At 37.8% G+C, this 21877-nt stretch overlaps 3 protein-coding genes across 3 annotated transcripts; 2 read left to right on the top strand and 1 right to left on the bottom strand.

Annotated features, from left to right (window-relative positions):
• Positions 1–292: 292 nt before the first annotated feature.
• gnl3l (guanine nucleotide binding protein-like 3 (nucleolar)-like) lies at positions 293–8892 on the top strand. The gene is made up of 15 exons (XM_015398837.1): positions 293–368; positions 456–499; positions 913–1023; positions 2036–2152; positions 2239–2322; positions 2430–2565; positions 2668–2771; positions 2883–3027; positions 3231–3318; positions 4704–4881; positions 4964–5106; positions 5195–5331; positions 6052–6206; positions 6323–6494; positions 8793–8892. Exons 1-15 carry the CDS (start codon positions 356–358, stop codon positions 8843–8845), a joined length of 1680 nt encoding a protein of 559 aa, XP_015254323.1. The 5' UTR covers positions 293–355; the 3' UTR covers positions 8846–8892.
• Positions 8893–9134: 242 nt separating this feature from the next.
• On the top strand, positions 9135–19634 carry LOC107100387 (transcription factor E3-like). The gene is made up of 9 exons (XM_015398849.1): positions 9135–9281; positions 12787–13009; positions 14849–15073; positions 15468–15563; positions 16136–16247; positions 16342–16398; positions 16495–16570; positions 16660–16807; positions 17696–19634. Exons 2-9 carry the CDS (start codon positions 12818–12820, stop codon positions 18152–18154), a joined length of 1365 nt encoding a protein of 454 aa, XP_015254335.1. The 5' UTR covers positions 9135–9281; positions 12787–12817; the 3' UTR covers positions 18155–19634.
• A 44-nt stretch (positions 19635–19678) lies between these two features.
• Positions 19679–21663, bottom strand: LOC107100397. The gene is made up of 5 exons (XM_015398861.1): positions 21589–21663; positions 20545–20691; positions 20381–20473; positions 20069–20302; positions 19679–19996 (listed from the first exon to the last, which is right to left on the bottom strand). The coding sequence occupies exons 2-5, from the start codon at positions 20660–20662 to the stop codon at positions 19710–19712; spliced, it is 732 nt and encodes a 243-aa protein (XP_015254347.1). The 5' UTR covers positions 20663–20691; positions 21589–21663; the 3' UTR covers positions 19679–19709.
• Between the last annotated feature and the right edge of the window lie 214 nt (positions 21664–21877).

Below are 21877 nucleotides of genomic sequence, written 5' to 3'. Positions count from 1 at the left end.
GATGGATGGATGGATGGATGGATGGATGGATGGATGGATGGATGGATGGATGGATGGATGGATGGATGGATGGATATTCATTTGTTTCATTAGGCTGCTCCTGCTTTGGTTAAAAAAAAAAACAAAAAAACACAGACATAACACAAAATCAATAAATAAATAACAGACCCATGCTGCTCCCTTTACTTTTACAAATGCCCAGATAGGCCTACATACTTGGTTTGGTTCTTCTTCTTCCTTGGGGTTGCAGAAATTGGCTTCGATAATGATGCTTTTATTCTGAAGGTTTACCGGATGTTGACAGCGAATTAGCCAGCTGACGCACACGTGCGGTAAAAGAAGCAAGGCTGAAGTCATGTCCAAAGCAAGTACGTCTACAAATACTGTGATAGATCTATAATCCTGGTATATGCGTGCATATAATCGGCTGAAATGTTTTCTTGGTTTGTTTACAGAGCAAAAACGAGCTAAACGTCTTGGTTTTCTCGGGAGATTTAAGGTAAGCCCCATCTTGGCTAACTAAGTAGCTAACTTTTACTTCAGGCACTTGTCTGATGATTCTCGTCTGTCACTCACACAGATTCATGTGTATTTCAACGAAAGGTTATAACTTTACCAGGGATATATATATTTTCCGTTATGAAAATATTTTAACTCTATTTAATTGAAGATAGACGCTTGGTTTAGTAAGTAGCTGTCAAAGTTCCCATCTGCTGTATGTAAGAATAAACGAATATCAATTCAGCTTCTTTACTTTGCTGTAGACCTGTCTTTTGGTATCCTAAAAAGATATAAATATCGTTTTCTCTACTTGATGTTGAACTCTGAAGGACTGGGATCTTAAGGTGTGGTCATTGTGTTGAGCTGGGATCGTCTTTAACCCCTTTAAAAATATGTTTGCTTTTCTTTCAGACTAAAGATGGGCGGAAAGCTGATGGCTCAGGGTCAGCAAACAATGCAAAGCAGCCTGCTGCTCACCAGGTCAAGGACTCCAGAAACCCAGAGGATGTCAGGAAGCAAAGGGTAACCTTCTTTGCTTTTTAAGGTCCATTTCTGAGTCACATTTTGCCAACAAGAACCAAATTCCAAACAATAACTTCTAGTTCGGCTTTTACAAGCCATAAGTTTATAAGATTATACAGATTTGTGTTGTCATTAGGGCTGAAACAATCATGATTTATTGATTATTGAAATAACCATGTATTGAATTTTATCTTTAATTATTTGTTTATTTTATTTGCATGTTTAACCATTTTGCTTATACACAGACGATGAGAATTGGCTTTGTAACTCCTACAAGCCGCATTTTTTTTCAGGGCCCACTTTAAATCAAAAAAGGAAGAAACACTTTGCCTGTAGATACATACATCAATAACCACCATTATAAAAATAATATAATGTTATGTATTTGAAATAATATATTATTTCAAATGCATAATGTAATATTATGCATTTGAAACGTTGCTATCCCTGTTCATACGCATAAAAAACTCTTTTATAATAAAGGTATTTTTAAACTCACAGCATCCAATTTTATATAGTAGAATTTTATAGAATAGTTTGATGCAAAGCAATATTTTCGTTATTTTTTTTTTAAAGATTTTTTAAAATGCGAGGAAAAAAAAGCAACAAAAAAAAACTGCAGTATTTTGGTTGATGTTATCTTTTACCCTAGAATAAAGTCACTGCTAGTTAAGCCTATATAAAGATTATAGTTACAGTTAGACTAATCAGCTGTGTACTTTAACTAGAATAGCTCAATAGTATATTTGTACATTTCCCTTATAATGTATATTACTAATTGCCAAATATGTAAAGATACAATATAATATGGGCTTATATAAAAGAAATCAATATCGTCAATTGACGTTTCAGCTCCTTGAAGGATTTTATCCTTTCCTGTTTTGAATATTTGAACCTCTAATTGTTTTTTTTTAAATGGCTTTTTGAAGGCTAGGGGTAAGAATATCCCCAGGGAATGTGATTTAAACCTAAGGGGGGTCAATTTAAGGCTATAATATACTTTTCTTTTTAGCTCCAAGCTCTCCAGGAAAAGCAGAAACTGTCCAGAGAGCGCGAGATGTTGAAGAGGAGAAATTTACAGACCTTTCAGAATGACATCCTACAACGACAAAGAGAGTTTGAGCTGAAGGTAAATAAAAGTCCATTCTGACAGATAGTCGAATGCTGAATATTGCAGTTTGTTTCAAGTTGTTTTTCTTCAAAATATCCCCACAGGAAACAGAGATGCAGAGTTTGGAAAAACATGTAAACTTTGAAAACGAGAATTCAAGAAAGGCGTATTATAGAGAATTTAAAAAGGTAGGTTTCTGTTAAATCATTGTCATTGGTCAAGCTCTCTTTGCATATTAAAGGTTTGAATGAGCTTTAAGTAGACTGGATTGTGTAAACAAGTTGTTGTTTGGAAGGTTGTGGAGGCTTCAGATGTCATTTTGGAGGTCTTGGATGCACGAGACCCTCTGGGCTGCAGATGTCCTCAGGTGGAACAAGCCGTTATTCAGAGTGGAACCAACAAGAGGATCGTTTTAGTCCTTAACAAGATCGGTAAGAATGTCTGTACCTTCAATTATGAAAAATGTGATCTGGGGTTCATTATGTTTTTATGCTTTCTGTTTGTGTTTTTTTTTCAAAACTATTTTATTACAGATTTGGTGTCAAAAGAAATAATTGAAAAGTGGATAAAATATCTCCGTAACGAGTTTCCTACTGTGGCTTTCAAAGCTTCCACCCAGCAGCAAAATAAGAACCTGGTAAACACTAGTTCTTATAAACCATATATTAGACAAGTCTCCATATATTAAAGCTGTGTTATTAAAGTTTGATAAAGTTAATACCACTGGGCTTTGTCTTTTTGCAAGTAGAAACGCAGTAACGTTCCTGTGACACAAGCCACCTCTGAGCTCCTGAGCAGCAGCGCATGCATCGGAGCCGACTGCCTGATGAAATTATTGGCAAACTATTGCCGCAACCAGGACATTAAGACCGCCATCACTGTGGGAGTTGTAGGTAAGATGCTGAATGCAGTGACACAGTTAATGTGCTTTAAGGGTTCTTTACCTGCTGCTCTTGGATTTTAGGTTGTATTTAGCAAAGAACATGTGAAAAACAAAACTTTATTCATAGACTGTGGAAAAAAAAAATCAATTGTAGTTCATGTTTATAATGTGGTTTAGCATTAACTGACGGATTTGTACTTTCTGTTCTTTAAGGTTTTCCTAATGTTGGAAAGAGTAGTTTGATCAACAGTCTGAAAAGGGCCCGGGCGTGCAGTGTTGGAGCCACACCTGGGGTCACAAAGTGAGTGTGTGTTAAAACTGGTGAGGAAGAAGAGAGGGACAATAACAAAAAAAACTATATATATATATATATATATATATATATATATATATATATATATATGGCAAAATAATGGTCATATGCTTATACAGGATTCTGTGGTGGGCTTTCTTAGCAGTCTCTGAAGTTTGATATATTGATATCGTATCAACCAAAATTATAAAATATAAGCTTGTGTTTAGATTTTGACCTTATTTAAACGATCTAGATTTTTTAAAAGCATTTAATGAAACCCCTTCATAAATTATGTGCTATTATCCTGCATTAGTTCAGACATCGTCACATTTTGAGCACAAGAGGCACATTTAGGGCTGAAACCAATAATCTGATTAATCTTGATTAATTGATTACTGAAATAATCGTCAGCTAATTTAGTAACCGATTATAGACTGTAAAACATGTATCACATGTGATACAGTAGTAATTACATCAAAATTGTGGAAAAAAAATAAATAAATAAAGATTTTAGATTTAACATATAAAAAAAATAAACATTTTCATTTGTTGGTATGCTCCCTACAGATCTCCTCAAGTGGAAAAGTTTTAGTTTCACCTGGTTTAATTTCGTCAAATGTCTTCTTTAAGGAACCTTTGGCTATCTGATTTTTAATATATTAATTGAAAAAATAATCAACTGTTTAATCGCTTGGAAAATAAGCTCTAGGCAAAACCACACAGCTGGTCTTTTTGGGTGTGCTAGTGTGGTTGGACAGGAATTTTCTCTTAATTGCTTGAAACAAATCTTTGAGCTCCAAAGCTGGCCTTCCTCTCTCCTCTTTCAACTGCTAAGTCCAATTTGGCAAAGTAATTTTGTGTTTTGAGAAGTAATTTTCTTTTAAGAAATTTAAATGCCATATGTTTGCAGACTAGAGAGGAATTAATCTAAAATTGTTTGAGCTTATTGATTGACTAACAACTAAATGATAAGGGGCCTTTAAAAAAGGTTTTCTCATAACATCTCTCTATAACATGAAAGGCTAAATATTTATTTTACAATATGCTGAGTTAAAATAATACTTTGTTTATTGTGCCAGCTGTATTAAATACTGATAAGGCATCAAATAAAGGCCTATCAGATTAAAAGACCCAGGAAATTCAGGTTTATATATCCCTCGTGCTATATTTAGCATGAAGCTGAAGGTGACAGTCGAGTGGAATAAGGGGCATAGGCTTATGGCCTTGTCACTAAGCTTAATTTTTCTCTGTCTTAAAACCATTGTTCGGTTCAGACTTCGGAAAACAAAGTAAACTTCAGTCATCCTTCTTGTGTTCAAAGCACACCTCAAAACACTGAACTCAGTTCGTGGAATGTTTAACTTTCATTTCTTATTTAATTTGGTCTCCAGGTGTCTTCAAGAAGTGCATTTGGACAAACACATTAAGCTTCTGGATTGTCCCGGAATCGTCATGGCAACGTCGACAACGGATGCTGCAATGATTCTCCGTAACTGTGTGAAAATCGAGCAGCTTGTAGATCCTCTTCCCCCTGTTGAGGCCATCCTCCGAAGATGTAACAAGGCACAGGTCCGAACCAACACACCTTTAACTATTCACAGGTTGGTACTGCAACTCGGTCGGGGCCTTGACTGGATCTTCCTGTGTACAGATCATTGAGCACTACGGTGTTCCAGACTTCCAGACGGCTCAGGAGTTCCTGGCTCTTCTTGCACGCCGTCAGGGCAAACTGAGAAAGGGAGGACTGCCTGACACGGATAAAGCAGCAAAGAGCGTGTTAATGGACTGGACGGGGTAGGTTATTCAGCTTATTCATCCTTTTAACAATCATGTTCAGTTTGTGTTTGTTTGATATAAATGGTCTATGGTTGTGTTTGTGCAGAGGGAGGATCAGCTACTTCACACACCCTCCAGAAACTCACACTCTGCCCACCCACGTCAGCGCTGAGATCGTTTCAGAGATGGGAAAAGCATTTGACTGGGATGAGTTGGAAAAGGGAAATCAGGAGGTTCTTGCAGGTAGAAGGTCTAAATCTATAACCTCATGCAGACAAAACGCAGTAATAGCATTGCATAAAGACGGAACAGAACAGGATTCTGTGTTGAGCTTTCTTAGCAGTCTCTGAAGTTTGATATAATGATATCGTATCAACCAAAATTATAAAATAGAAGCTTGTGTTTAGATTTTGACCTTATTTAAACGATCTAGATTATTTAAAAGCTTTTAATTATGCTTGAAAAAAGCCCACATTATTAAACAGCACGGCAGCAATTAAAACATATGTTATGTAAGCATCAAATTAGATATTTTAATCTTTTTAATTTTTTAGACTTCCCTCTTTTTATATATATATATATATATAATCCCCCTTTATATCACTGTCTAGTAGTTACTTTGTTCACCATAAACAGATTTTATCCATCGTTCATTAGACACTAACGGACGCTGCGTGATGTTATTGTCGTTGTCTGGGCAACCACAATGTTTTACATCATGTGGCAATGTTCAGCCAATCATGTAGCGTAATGTCACTGGCATGAAGCAGGACCTGAGCAGATCTGGTACCTACTCCGTACAGTTTAAGAACATACACCATGAGCGGTGGACTTTTAAACCCTGTGGTTTCGTCGTACAGTTTGAGCTGTAGCTGAGTACAATGATTGAAGCTATAAAGTGTAGGCCTTAGTCAGATCAAGTGTCTTGCTGAGAAAAACCCTCAAATTATTATTGTGTTCCAGAGTCCTCCTGTCCCGATGTCCAAATGGGATTCTGCATGGAAACTGCTGGCATGACACAAGGGGGTCAGAATGAGTCACCTGAACTGGAAATGGGTGGAGAGTCTGTGGAAGATAAAGACGAATCCGAAGTCATGGAGGATGATCAGGATTCGGAGGTGAGGAGGTTTTTCTCCTTACACTTTATTAACTTTTAAACCCTCAGTTTATTCTCAACATACTGATTTTAAACTAACCCTGTCTATTTGATGTATTTCTGTCCTGCTTTATATAGTTTGGACCAATGACTGTAGAGATAAAAACACAGAAAAAGACAGACTTTTCTGTAAAAGATGCTGCTCCCAAAGCTCCGGACCTGAAGGATATTCTGAAAGTAGATCCTTTACAGCAGGGCCAAGCCCTCCTAGCTGCCAATAAGAAAAGGAAAAAGCAGCAAAAGAGAGCAGGTTTGTATAATCCCTTTTTAAATTCCAGGTTTGTTTACCAAATAACTATAACTTCTTTATTACCCTTTTTTTAATGGTTAAAACACTAAAAAGGCCCAACTGTTTGTTAAAATAAAGTTTTCATTTGAAAAAGTAGACTGTCTTTTGAGAGAACATTTAGTTTTATCACAAAGCTGGTTTACCTTATGGAGGGGTCTATAACCGTGGCAACAAATAAATGAAACATGCCCTTAAGATTAGATTTCTCTGTCTGGCCATCATTTATTTGTTGCAGATATCAACACAATAAAATAATGTAATCTTATTGTAACCTTGAACATAATGCGCACCGGGTTAGAATGAGAGGGTTGTTTTTTTTCTGTGTTCATTTTAAATCATCAATGTTTTCTTTCAGCATTAAGCATTGTGCACTAGAGAGCTGAATGAAGCCGCAGCTTCCATTTTCTGCTGTAGGGATATAGATATGATGTTTGATAGCTGTGAGAGTATGATATGTTTTTCACACATTGACTCTACACACAGCCACAACAGCACTATTCTGGTCTCCGTGGGTACTTGTTGATTGCAGCCAGACTATAACTTAATGCATGACATGTATCTATCTTATTATCTAGAGGATGTGCTGGCCCAGTGGTGTGCACAAACATTTTTAAGGTCAGGGATGGAAAGAAAAAAAAAAAAGGGGCAAATATAGTCCTGATCATTTTAATCATTTTAGAGGGCACTTCAGCACACGTATTGACTTCTGAGAGGGTACTTTAAACACCTGTTTTGGCCCCCAGGAAGGTGCTTTAACACGCGCATTGGCTCTTGAGAGGGCACTAGAGCATAGGAGTAGCGGCCTAGTGGTTAGGGCATAGAGCTTGGAATCCTGAGGATGTGAGTTTGAAACCCACTCCCACAGACTGCAATTCTGGGTTACTGAGCAAGACCTTTACCCCCCATTGCTCCACGGTGCCCCATGATGGCAGCCCACTGCTCACCAAAGGGATGAGTTAAATGCAAAGAGTGAATTTCTCCAATATGAGATCAAAAATTATTTATTATTATCATTATTATTATTATTATTATTATCCTGTGAATGTTGCTGTACTGGCCAACCTACTGTCATTAACTTCCACTTCATACAAATTAATGATAATAATTATCTGAAATATTATTTTGACATTTTACCTTGGCGGAGAGAAAATGAACTTTATATGTTGAAGCAACAGTTTACTTTCATTAATTTTGAGTAGAGATTTCCTAAAAGATTGAACCTTGATCTGACCTTGTGGTGAAATTTCTGCAAAAAATACAAAAGCTTTAGGAACACAATGAAAATAAAAACTACATAAAAAAACAGGGATAGTGTTTTAATTCCTTTTTTTTTATATTATTATTATTATGGTGCCTATATTAAAGAACATGCGCCACATTATATTAAGATCTTTAAATGTAAATGTTAAGGTCTTTTAAATTGAAATGCCTCAAACTCCCACTCAGCATGTCAGTCCTCGAGAAGATTAAAAACCCTTTGAAGAACGAAAATCCGGGTTACAGTGTCTCTTTTAAACAGGACTGAGTATGAGACAGATGGTGACTGTAACTTCTTCAAGCCTCAAAAGAAGAAATGAAAATGGAGTGGGGAAAGAAAATGCTTGTCGAGTATCTTGTTGGTTAAAACATTCATGCAGTCAGTAGCACAGTTTTTCTTTTATGGCTGTGTTGCTTGCACTGCACCCTAAACCACAAAATCCTTATGAATTACCTTTTTTTGTCATAAATATAAAGAATTGTTATAGAAATCAATTTATTTAACCAATACCAGAACCAGCCACATGATGGTACTGTTAGAAAGCAATTATTAATGAAATAAAGATTTATGTGCCCTACAGAGCCTTCTCAAAGATCTTTCCTCCCAGCAACAAACTAAGTCGTTGTTTACATCCGTGCTTTGGTTTGAAGTTTTTTCATTCTACTTGAAAATATTTGTTGTTGCAGTTAAAAGCATAATTCTTTACAGTTTTAAATTGTTTCCCCTCTGTTGCACGTTTTAGTTAATCTAAGAATGCAGTTTTTGCTATCTGTATAATCGGATTTTCTGTTGTCCCGATAATGGGTCAATAAAAACTTATTCTGTCAAGCTATTTGAAACCTGATGGATCCTGTTTGAGCACAACCTCCTCAGGCATAAAGTATTTCGCTGACTCAAAAGCAAGAGATATTTGTTTTTACAGTTAATATTACATGACTTGATTTGGATTGGAATAAATCTAAAAAAAGGTTTGTTTGTTTTTTTGTTTTTTGTTTTTACAGACAAAATTGCAACCAAGCTCTCCGACACGCTGACATCTGCAATGGACTTTTAACTCTCAGATGGCTGATGGAAAATAAATTAAAATGAAAGCTGAACACCTCTTAGTCCTGTCTTTGCTTGAACTTAATTCACAGGCATGGTATTATTTGGGACCTTAAAATCGTGAATATGAGTTATATTAATATGCTGAACGTTTGCACTTCTATCTCAAATGTTTTATTTTTTACTTAAAGTTATTTATAATTAACTTCAATAGCAGCAATCTGCTTATACAGGGAAAACTATTGTTGACTTCCACAGCTTGACAGCTGTCAACAACTTCCGGGTAACGTTAGCGTGATGATGTCATCTCAACATAAACAACAGCGTGAAGTGACAGGGCTACAGACTGCTTAGTGTGTAACCGCCGACACAGAAAATATGGCAAAGAAAGCGGAGGTGTCTGGTTACTAATGGCTGTATTTATATGAAATCGACCCAATTCTAAGGTAGGTATATTAATTCGACGGGATATTTAGTTGTTTAAAAGCGTTAGCTTGTCGGGTAGCTGTTGACTGCTAGCTTACTCGTTAGCCGAGCGCTAACTTCCTATCTCTACACTGCCTTAGCATTTGTTAGGTAAATGGAGAAACACCCCCGTTAAATGTTTAATAGAAACAAGCCGATATTAAAAGAAATTAGGAGTTTCTTCATAATTTTTTTTTTTGTTTTTTTTTTTTTTTAATGAGCTCGTTGTTGTGGGCCCGGGGCTGTCAAAATGAACTCCGTCATGACGCCAACATAGACCGCTTAAAATAGAGATTACAAAACAGCTGAAAGTAAGCTAACAGATGCCTGGGTGCTTTTACAAAACGTTGGCCACCATAATGGGGATCAAAGGAACGGAACCGACTCCATCTTCTGTTCTGGGAAGTTCGGCATCTTTTTAGCGGACTTTTTTTGTGCGTTTTTACATAAGCAGAAAAGTCCTGCTGGAGCTCAGCGTGGAACAGCATGTGCTGAACAGAGACCAGGGGTCCTTTCACTCCTGGAGGGAAGCCTGGGTCTGTTTACAAGCGGGAACAACTTAAGAAGCCCCCTTTTTCTAAAATAAACAAAAATTCCAGTATTGCTGCTAATTGATTCAGAATCCCATTGAATGTTTTACCAATTTACCCCAACAATTAAGGTGGATATTATCTGAAAGCAGGGTGTGGTATATTTCATGCATTTATTTTGATGATTGAGGCTTACATTCCTCAAATTAATCCTATATGTAATAACACTTAAGGGCATTTAAAAGTTATAGTTTGAGAACAGAAATCATGTTCTACATGATCATGCAGATGATTGCTGATTTGAAAGTTTCATATCAAAAAGTCATTGATGGCCTGAAGGAAAATTAAACAACAGATCACTGGTATGGAGCCAATTTTCCATAGGTTTGTGTCAAACCATAATCACGGGAAATTGAAGTAGAAGGTTAAAAGGTTTGAAAATGTTAAACAAGCAGGAGGAGTAAAAATGGCTTCTGGTGGCATTTTGAGTCACCTCCTCAAGAACTGCCACATGGATGGATCAAGGATGCGGGCTACAACTGTGGTTCCAGAGGTAATCCAATCCTGAACCACAGAGTGTCTTACGGGTCCAAAGGGCTCTTATGAGATCCGGTAAAATTAGATAAAGTTAAAGAGTCTGAATGATGTTTTGAAAGACACAGAATCAAATTGTTGGAGTTCCAGTGTGAAGTTTTACAGTTTGTGGAGATTTTGCCGTCATCTGATTTTGGTAAACAACTTTATAAAGTACATATTTAATGCAGGTAACCATCAGGAGATCATAGAGCAAATTATCAGTCTGTGATGAGCTTTGTGTAGTTGTGGATATTTCCAGCAAGCCTCTGTTCCTCACTCACCCTGGAAGTTCCAGTACCTGCTTTAATGACCACAGTATCTGTGCTTGTGTCTGGCCATGACAATCTCAACAACATAATTCTCCAAAAAAAAAAAAAAAAAAATCTCCACACACCTAAGGTCAATTTAGAGATGCCACTTAACCTAAAAATCATGTTTTTGCATCATGGTCTGCAACCATGCTGCCTGGATGATTTTGTGAAAATAATGTTAAAGTCATACCTGTTAATCTTTTTATGAACCTTTTAATCTGGAACAAATTCTCAGAAAATTGCAAAGCAGCCGAACCACCAAATTCCTTTAAGGTGAGGCTGACGACCCAGCTGTTAAGAGCTTGTGCTGAGTTGTGCTGTACAAATACATTTATTTCTTCTTACTTAACTGTTACTGGCAAATGCTTATTCCTGGTTTTCCTTCAGGTAATCGTTTTGTCTTTGATCTTTATGGATATTTCTTTTTATAAAAGGAACCTTTTGTATAGCTCTCGTGACTTTTCCGTTTCTTAAAGTGCAGCAGTGATCAAATGTAAATATTGTTGGAGAAGGAAAAAAAAATAAAAAATGCTGCAAAAAATACGCATTGATACAGTCAGTTTGATGCAGAGTCTGTGACATGATTTTGAGTTTTTTTCAACATTCAGCTGTCTAATGAGAAGAAGCTGTATTGGAATCTGCTGGACCTGCATTGAATGCTGCAAAGCTTCTAAGTCTTAGTGTATTTATCATTTTTGTTCAACTTATGAAGCTTGTTCATATAATATGATCACACATGTTTTTTTTTTTTTATATAAGGAAAATGGTGGGGGTTGTTAATTTTGATTCAATTTAAAAAGTACTTTATTAGTTGATGTTGCAGGTGTTGATAGCTGTATGCAGGAAGGATCTTCTGTAACGGTCTGTCTTGCACCGATCTGGAGTCTCTTCAGAAGAGAATGCCAACTGTTGTCCATAATGTTCTTCATTTATGAAAAAACATTTTTTGGAAAATAATCTCCAGAGGTTATACAGGAGTTCGTAGAACATAGCCGGGCTTCTTAATTAGCTTGTTGAGCTTTTTTAAGTTATTTGCTCTAACACTGTTACCCCAGCAGAGGATGAAGACGAGATCAAACTCTACATAGACTAATAGAAGATATGTAGCATCTTGCTGCAAATGCAGAAGGACCTAAGCCTATGTAGAACTACAATCTGCTCTGTTCCTTTTTGTAGATGGTTTCACAGTTGTGTCTCCAGTCTAGTTTTTTGTCCAAGTGAACACCAAGGTAAATGGATTTGATGCTGATGATGATGCATTAGCTTTTAATATTTGATATGTTGATCACTAATTGGAGCTAATCAGGAATAAAATACCAGTTGTGATCTTTGGATGGTTGTTTGTGCAAAGTGATGTCTATGTTTTTTCTTTATTTTCAGACTGAATGACCTTATCTGCTTCTGTCAGAAGCAACAAAATCCGCTTGCATTTATTGCTGTAGTTCATACTTGCATTTTTCACTCACTGTGAGTGACGTTTTCTTGGTTTAGTATGTAAACTGTTGACTTGTTTGGCTGATGCTAGTATGGTTTTGTTTTTTCACACCCTCACTCAACTGTGAATCAAGCATCAGTTGCAGCTGGTTAAGGGCCAATAGAAATCTGTCTGCATTTAGCCGGTTACTGTTCTTAAACTTTCATTTTGAAACCTGAAATGACACAGGAAGTCCAAGAGGTACAGAAACTACTGACTGGAAGTTAAAGCTGTTGTCTTTCAGAAATTTCATTCAAGTTCTAAGGGAGACAAACAGCGTATTTGGATAACATTTCACCAGTTTTTTTTGTATGATCAAATGAGAATTAATTTACTTGCAGGGTATTAAAAGTTGGATTGAATTATGTGGTATGTAATTAGAAGTTAATTTGACATTAAAGCTAGAAGTGATAAAAAAATGATTTATTTAGTTCGTACTTAATTGGATTATAAACAGACTAAACTGAAACAATTAATAAAAGTCCCAACATTTGTTTTCATTTGGTCTGAATGACTGTTTTTAAATAGTGTCTTTGTCAAATATTGTGTAGAATATGAAAAACTAATGTTGCCTTTTTTTATTTTTATTCCCCAGCTCCATCTTTAGATCTTGATCTGCTCCTACCATGTCGTCACGCGTTTTGCTGCGCCAGCAGCTGATGCGAGAACAAGCCCAGGAGCAGGAAAGACGTGAGGCCCAGCAGCAGGCCTCTGCCTCCCAGCTCCGGGCCTCTGTCCCCACGACAGCCATCTCTGTCACTTTGCCTCCCAATGCTGCTCGTCCTCCACCAGCACAGGTGCCTGTGGAGGTGCTAAAAGTAAGAGTGAACAGTTGTTTTAACTGGCGTTTGCCTAAAAATAATAGGACAAACACATATGTTTCACCACTCCGGCAGTTTGTACTTAATTCATCAACACAAGTTCTCACCTACTGGTTAATTTTCTGAAGTAAAAAGTCCATCAAACCGTTGTCTTTCTCCTTGCCACGGTTGATTTGCAGGGCTGAAAGGTTCAGTAGAGAAACCAACACATCTCTCGGCTCAGAAACACACTCTAGCTCATTTGGCTGGATACCAAATGCTTCCCAGGCCAGAAAGGTTATATAGTTCCTCCAGCCATTAAGTTAAGGTTCCCAGGATGCAAGTTGATCAGATGTGCAAACTGGCTGAGGTGACTCCGTTTGATGTGTAGGAGCAGCAGTTCCTCCCATGGATGAAGCAGTTCTTCAGGTTTCCTTTGCTTATTATTCATATATCACAACTCTGTGTTTATTATGAGATGTGGATCATGACTTTCTATGGGAGTAGAAGAAACTTACAGGTGTGCTACTTGATTCAGCTGTTATTTTACTAGAACATACTGGAAGAGAACACAGATTACTGATGATAGTGGCCAATCTATCTGATGACCTCTTGCTGTTTTCTGTTTCTTTTAAACAAGTCAAATATAGATACTTCAACTTGAGGCAGAAAAAGACCCCAGCAATAAGTCTTTTTAGATAAACATGTATTAATCTCTTGTTTATTATCTCATCCCATAGCATCTGCAGTCTGACATATAAAGAAATAGTTTCAAATTCCCCCGCTTTTTTTTTTCTTTCTTTTTTTATTCTCATATAAATGATGTTAATGCAACTAAATCTTCTATGAAATGGGGTTTCTGTTTGCATGCTTTGCTGCCTTAGTTGTCAGGAAGCAAAAAAAGCCTGAAAGTTTTTACAAAAAACTACGTCAGCCACTTTTAAAGAACCATTTAAAAATAAATAAATCAGATTTTAGTCAAACAGTTTGGCTGAAATGTTCAAAGATCAAACAAATTCAAGACAACAGATTGTCTCTATGTTGTCTTATAGTAGCACAGACTGGAAGCCTGGAAGTGAGAGAAAACCTTGAACTGCTGGATCACAGGATTGTCGTCTCTGCTGACTCTAAACAAAAAGCTTGACTCACTTCCTGCCTGTAGAAATCGCAGTAGAACTGGGGTGCAATAGTACATCAGTTTGATGGTTGGCATGTGATTCTTTAGTTTATAATGTTTATTAAAATGGATGCCTCCCAAGGAGATGCATGTTTGCATAAAAGTCTGCTGGTAGGGCAGTTTCACATTGAGGATCCTTCATTTAAATATTAAATATGGAGAACTTGCAGATCATAAAGGAACGATGGATAAATGGATGTGCCAGTTATCCCCTCTACAAGAATTAATCTCAGTTTTATTTAAACTTTTTGACAAGAAAACAAGTAAAAGCAAAGCTAGTCAAGTTTCATCTCAGTCTTGGTCCTGCTGAAATCACAGTAATATTTCCACATTACTTGGTCTCATTGTGTATTTCTGAATGTTATGATAAACTAAGTGATTTCAAGCAGTGATTTTACCTGAGGATGTTTTTAGTGGAGTTTTTTTATTATTAAAGATGCCTCTGAATGCTTTCTTAGTTTCTGATTCTACACATTTTTAAATGGATTAAAAAGAAATCAACAAAAATTATATAACAACCAAAGAGTTTAAATAGAGCGAAACAGTAAATGTTTGTATTTAAGTCTTACATTGTATTTGGGCTTTTTGTACATGAGGCTGTGTGTTTATCTCTTGCATTGTTTTAGGGAAACATGTTTCTATGGGATTCAGAGCATTTATCATCTGCTGAAATGTTTCAGGTCCAGACCCACTTGGAGAATCCTACTAAGTACCACATCCAACAGGCACAGAGGCAACAAGTCAAGCAGTATCTCTCCACCACTCTGGGAAACAAGGCGATCACTCAGTCTCTCGGCGTTTCCCCTGTGCACCAGTCTAGCTCGGCCCCTGAAGTCGGCCCCTCTGCCAGCAGCGCCCCCAACAGTCCTATGGCTCTACTTAACATCGGATCCAACAAGGAGGAAGTATGGGAAATTCCTTTTCTTTGATTCTAGTGGCTGTCTGTGGGTTTCATTCTCTGTACAGCTGATTGCACAACACGGTCTGTCATTGGTTCAGCAGATTCACTGGATATTTTTGAGGAAGTTCAGTCCAGATTCCTCAACTTATTTCCAGCTTAATAACTGTGTTTGTTTTGCACTATTGAGCCTGAAGCTGCCACTAGGACGATGCATACCTTCTATTATCACATTCCTGTTGATCTGTTGTCACAATAGGATGTAGAATATTGCACCTATAGCTGAACAGTACCCTGCAGCCTGTCTTTGAAGGGAAACTGTGTTTAGAGCCTCAAGCTTTGCATTCTCATTCTGTTTATAGTGTGGAGATAAACATCTTTCTCGCCTCTGTTGCATCTAGATTGATGACGTGATCGACGACATCATCAGTCTGGAATCCAGCTTCAATGACGACATTATTACAATGATCGATTCAGGTCTCCAGCTGCCCAGCACGGTAGGAAGAACACTGCATTTGTTGGACTGTGAATACTTCCTTTTTAACATTTCCTCAGGACAGGCAGGTTTTTCTGGTATCGCTCACTAAAGGAGTCGTTTAAGCGTGCTCTGTTACAGCTCTCGCTTATGCTCTTAAGTGCTTGAAAGGATGGTGTCTTTTATGTGAGGAATTCTGAAGCTGTGGGAGTAAATATACATTTCTGGCACTGGCTTACGATTCGTCACAGAAGTGCTGCCTGGGCGGGGCCGAAGCCGTCACAGGCTGTCAAGGGGAAGCGAGACGAAGTAGATTATGCTGACTAGAAATGAACAGTACCGGCTTAACTAATAATTGGTAGGGGGGGAAAGGCTTGTAAGAGAATTTGAATGATGAGGATTATGGTGATGCTTTCGGAGGACGAGAAAAGGAAAGGGGCTGAGGTAAATGCTCTAAGCTGTAATGTTTTATTCTAGTCTGATTTGCTGCTTTCTCTTTGATATTGTATCTTTTCAAAGCTGAGGCATGTAGACTTTTTTTTTTTCTCAGTCTTATTGTTAATGACATGCATGGTAACTTTGTTGATGCTGTAGCTCCCGGGAACTCTGCTGGATGTTTACAACAGCCCTGGAATGGCAGGTCCTGCTCTCACTGTTAGCAACTCCTGCCCTGCTGACCTGCCACAGATTAAAAGGGAAATTACTGGTAAAGAATTCACTCTCATCAACTTCTGTCTTTGTGATCATGAAACTTATTTCCCTCTAATTTCACTATAACATTTTTAAAATTGTTCCTTTAGATGCCGATACCAAAGCATTATTGAAAGAAAGGCAAAAGAAAGACAACCATAACCTCAGTAAGTCAGCCTCCATGTTTTGAACCTCTTCTCCTTTTCGTTGATCCCACGTTCCTTTTCGTCAGATCTTTGACTGATTGTTTGTGGTTGCTACAGTTGAGCGGAGGCGACGATTCAACATAAATGATCGAATTAAAGAGCTGGGTACTCTGATCCCCAAATCAAGTGACCCGTAAGTAATTAACTTCTTATTTTCAGGTTAAGATTCAGATTATTTTCTTCGACTGCCTCTGATGATCCTACTGATCTGTTCCCAAACAGAGAGATGCGCTGGAATAAAGGCACCATTCTCAAAGCCTCTGTAGACTACATCAGGAAACTACAGAAGGAACAACAGAGAGCCAAGGATATTGAAATGCGCCAAAAGAAGTTGGAGCAGGCCAACCACATTCTAATGTTGCGCATTCAGGTCTGTATTTGTGCTTTTAGGTACATTTTAGCAATATTTTTTTTTGTTACCGTTTGTGGGGGAAAAGCCGTTTCAAAAGTGTGGAGACTGGAGTGAAGCTCCACCTTCCAGCAGGACACTCGCACTGAGCATGCTGCCAGAGCTACAATGAGATTGTTTAGATCAATTTATATTAATTTATTAAGAATCAATTGACAGTCTAGATCTAAATCCAGCTGAGAAACTTGGGCATTTCTGTTCAGCCGCTCCTGTGATGTTTAACCGGCAGACTTTAAATGTGCAGAGCTGATAGACACTTCCAGAGATTCAGCTGGTTTGGGGGATATGGAAGCTGGTAAAAAATATAGAAAATCATGCCTTCATTTTGTTACTCCTGGAAACACTTTGAGTTTTTTTTTTTTTTGTAGCACAGAAAAAGTAAAAAGTGGGTTTATTAAAGTTTATTAAGGTGCTATTGAAAGTCATAAAAATCACTGACTTTATTTAGTTAAACCTCATATTTAAAATCAGTCACTCAGGTCAATGAAGAGCATTAATTCTGAAAACTGTTGGCTTATTGCACATTTGGCCAAATGTAGATGGCTCTTTGTAGGTCTGCAAAGATTTCACATATTTGGGTTTAGACTCAAACATTAAAATCTTGCCAACTGACCAGACAACAACAAATGCAGATGAGACATAGATTGTATGAGAGGTTTTAATTCTGTCTTAAGAAACATTTACTTCCATGCTTTATTGACCTATCAGTCTTTAATAAAATTAAAGTATCATTTGGTATAGATGCTTCTTATCAACTATTTTCATCTGCCTATACATCCCATGAATGACAGATTTATTCACCACATCATCTGAACGATCCCGTTTGACCTTTTTTTTTATTTTTCAAAGGAGCTAGAAATGCAGGCACGGCTCCACGGAATCCAAGCATCCAACAATATTTCCTCAGGCCTGACTTCCGACGTCTCGCTGCAGCATCAGCCAGAAGCTCCCCACAGTGGCCAGTCACTGCCCACAAACACAGCAGTGGCCTCCTCCCTGAACCTTTCCGGGCTGGGAGGCGCAGCGCAGCCGCTGCCGGCCTCCTTCCTTTCCCCGCCCTCCTCAGACTCCCCCGCCGGGGTCACCATCAGCAGCCCGCTGGACCTCGGCAGCCTGAGCTTCGCCGAGCTGGACGACCCCACCGCCTCAGCACTGTACCCCGACGTCGGCCTGGGGGACATCCTCATGGATGACGGGTGCACCCTGTCGCCAGACAGGATGGGCGGGCCGCTGTTTTCACCTCTGTCACCAGGTGCCTCTAAAACCAGCAGCCGCAGGAGCAGCCTTGAAATGGACGAGGACTTGTGATGAGCTTCAAGTGACCGGAGACGGTCTGTAGGGAGGAAGCATGTGAGGAAGGGCAGTCTATCACTAATTATTAAATCTATTTATAGGATTGAACCTCAAAGTTCAGATAAATGAAAACAGCGTAACTTAAAATGGAATTAGATTTGTCATTAAATATATTTTTGCCATATTTACCATTGTTCCTATTTGGAACTGATCAAATGATTGTCTAAGTTTATAAATGCAATCTTGTTAAATGGAATATTGTATATTAGAGGCATTGAGCTGTAGCATTAAGAAATGTAAAGTGCTTCAATATTTTTTAAAGATTAATTCAGAGATTTAATCGGGAGGTCTTTTTTTTTATTACTATTGTTATTCCTAAATTTATTATAGACTTATATATTATGAGAAAAGCTGTGAGGATTTACTGGCATCACAAACTTACTAAGAGATGCCAACATTCAGTATAGTTTAATTTAGTCTCTTTAACTGACTGGAATCAGGGTTGGTCGCTCCTCCATGTTGGTTTTTTCACCAGCAGCTACAGAAGGGATCTTTTGTTAAGCAAATTGGCACATTGTGAAATATTTCTGCATATTGTATATAAGAGTATTTTATTTTGAGCAATCTCCTTGCACCTTACTTTAAGGCAGTCTATGCATTTTATGAGAGCTTTTTTTTTTTTGTTTTTTTTTGTACCATTACATCCAGTGGACTGTTTCTAGCCCAGGTTAGCATGATAATAAAACCATACAAGCAGCTACTTAGCCAAAGCAGGATTTCTTCCAGAGTAGTTACAGTTCCACTCTTTACTACATTCTCTTAGTGAACGCATGAGTTTATGAGAGAAGAAATGTATCATTTTCCAACAGTACTGTAGTTTATTATACTTTTTTTTTTTTTTTTTTTTATACCTGATAGTTTGATAAATGCTTTTTCATTACTAATATCTGTATTGTCTTCCTAAAATTTCTGTGATTACTAAATTAATTTTACCAGTTGGCATGTTTTACACAGATTGTTTTATTTTTGAATGATGGAATCATGCATTAATGTTCTTTCTAGTATGGACTTCAGAGGGCCCCAGCTCTCTTTAAAAGAAACCACTAGCTTCACCTCAGAGTTTAAAAAAAAAGAAGAAAAATTGATGACTGAGTGGATCCTGCAAATCAGCTCTACAGGCACAAAAATTAAAATGCTTAACACAATCTTGTATGCAGTTCATTGATGTTTTGTTTTGTTTTTTTATGCTGATTTAGTTTTGTATGTCCATTAGGAGGTTACAGCAGCAATACTCATCTGTGTATTGCTCAAAGTTTGGAATGATGATGTTTAAGGTGTACATTCAAAATCTGGACCTGCTCTACACCAAACACCTCTGCCTTTTTATTGTCTGTACATGTTTTCTGCAAATATGCAATATTATCCACCACATGTCCTGGTATGTTTGAGTGCTAAAATAGACAGTTAAACACAAAAATGTGTGTCTTGTCGCCATGATTTGGCTTTCGTTAAGATTTTAACTAAATAAATGAGTTACTTCAGCTCATGTCTGTTATTTTGATGTGTAATGTCAGTGGTAGAGCATTTGAGAGATCTCCATAGCGAGGTCCAGACACTCGGTGGCTGGGAGGCAGATGTCACAGGTGGTGCAGTCGCACAGGAAGCAGCGGGCGCTTTGAAACGCACACGGGTTGCAGCTTTGGGTGAGATCCAGGAGAGGCTGAAGAGCAACAGACTCGCAGCCACACAGAGAGGAGCACAACGACCAGAGGCACATGGTACAACCTCTGAAGGTCTCCAGCAGGCAGTCCAAGGGACGGCAGAAGAGACACCCCAGCAGGATCGCAGCACAAATGTCTCGAGATAAAAGATTAAGTTAGATGAAACTGAAGGAGGAGATGAGATCAAAAATAACTCAAAATGCCTTACCGCTTCCATCTGCTTCAGTGTGAGCTGTGGAGGTTTTCAGGTGGTCTTGACTCCTGGTTGATGTGAACGATTTGCTCACATCAGGAAGTGCATGGATCTCTTGGAAGGGTTGCAGCAGGGTGTGTAAAGGTTTTGGCTGGTGTCCTTCCAGAGAACAGCGGCTGCAGACATAGACCGCTGTAGACAGACCACCTTTAAACCCAAGCTGCACACAGTTTTCTACAGAATTCTCCTCTGTGCAAGAAAAGAAAAGCAATAACCAATGAATCTTCAATATGCCTCCCCATGAAACAATCATAGTAATGATCTTACTTGGTGATAAATTCAGAGAGACATCAGCTAAAGACAGTTTAGTTTCCTCTGTGGATGTCTCCTCGCACGTACTGTTGACTTCAGTCAAAGATCCTGGAAAAGAAAACGATGGGTTCAGCTCCTCCTAAAAGCTGCTGTTTGTCTCACAGTCCTGTTAAACATACCTGTTTTATCTGCAGCTTCGGCATCCAACTCTGAGAAAGTGGATTCTGAGCTCTGCAGCTTTGGTACCTCATCACCTTCACATATGTTCATATTGGTTACATTCTGTTTGTCATCCATGGTTCAGTCTGTGAATCACCTACATCGCTCTGTTAAGGAAGAACAAGGGAGATAAGAGAGAAAAATATACCTCTTCATAGGTTAAATTTATATTTAAAAAAAAAAGTTAATTCAGCCAGTAATCAGTTAGTTGCAAAGTGAAATTCAATTGAGATGTACACCAAACTCTGATTATCACCTATCCCTCTCTTTTTCCTCTTAACCTCGTGCTAATTTTTTTTTAAACTATATAAAACCCCCTTCAAATACATAAAAATTTGTTGTGATATAACAAAATTTGGGCCTAAATACTAAACCCACTGTTAATTTGCCATTACCTGATATGCAAAAGAAAAACGATCTTTGTGTCATAAAGGAGTAATGTTTTCGTTATATATCAGGTGGACTGATTTAAGGCAGCTGACAAAAGGTAAATAAGTCTTGTCACACTGCAGAGCCCAGATCAGATCAATAGCTGAGGTTTCTGAGCTGTTAGTGATGAGTGGACAACTTGGAAATGGCAGCAAGTTAATCTATTATTCATCTCCACTTTGCCTACATTTAAGAAGTAGATGAAATTGACTACATGGACATCCTGACATCTATATGAGGGAGCCGGATTCTGATTTTCATATCAACAGTCATGCAAAAAATAATTAAACCATTTCATATAATCATTTTTATTTTGCACATCCCAACATTTTCTGTTCAAATTTATATAATATATATATATACGGAGCTATTGTCACACTGAATTTGAGAGTTAAAGTGAGTAACATTAAGTTTCAAAGGTAACTACAGCTTTCCTAACTTGTTCTATGCTGTTGGATTTGAAACAATAGTCATTTTTGGTGTTTCTGTTCAATGATGCTGACAAATCCATGAAAATGCTGTTGATCTGTTTGACTCTACTTATAATAAGTTCCTGGAAAATAAATGGTTCTTACCTGCAATTCTATTAATAAAAGGCGATACTCCAGGATGAGTCCACAGTCAAAGACCCCATTATTCTGTCAGCTGTGGAACTATAACTTTGTATCAGCCTCTCCCCTTTTTCTCTTATTTTCTCTCTCATAATCCCCCCTATTCTCTCTCTCTTTCTCTCTCTCTCTCTGTCTCTCACACCCACACATACACACCGGCATACATTGTCCATGGGTACGTAAATGACAAATAAACAACAAAAAATGAAATATCTCAAGTAATGTAACTTATTTTAAAAGAACTGATTGAAAT

This window comes from Cyprinodon variegatus, unplaced genomic scaffold, assembly GCF_000732505.1.
Source record: "Cyprinodon variegatus isolate N-32 unplaced genomic scaffold, C_variegatus-1.0 Scaffold29, whole genome shotgun sequence".
Taxonomy (NCBI): Eukaryota; Metazoa; Chordata; class Actinopteri; order Cyprinodontiformes; family Cyprinodontidae; genus Cyprinodon; species Cyprinodon variegatus.
The sequence above is the reverse complement of the archived record's forward strand: the minus strand, read 5'-3'. Positions and strand labels throughout refer to the sequence as shown.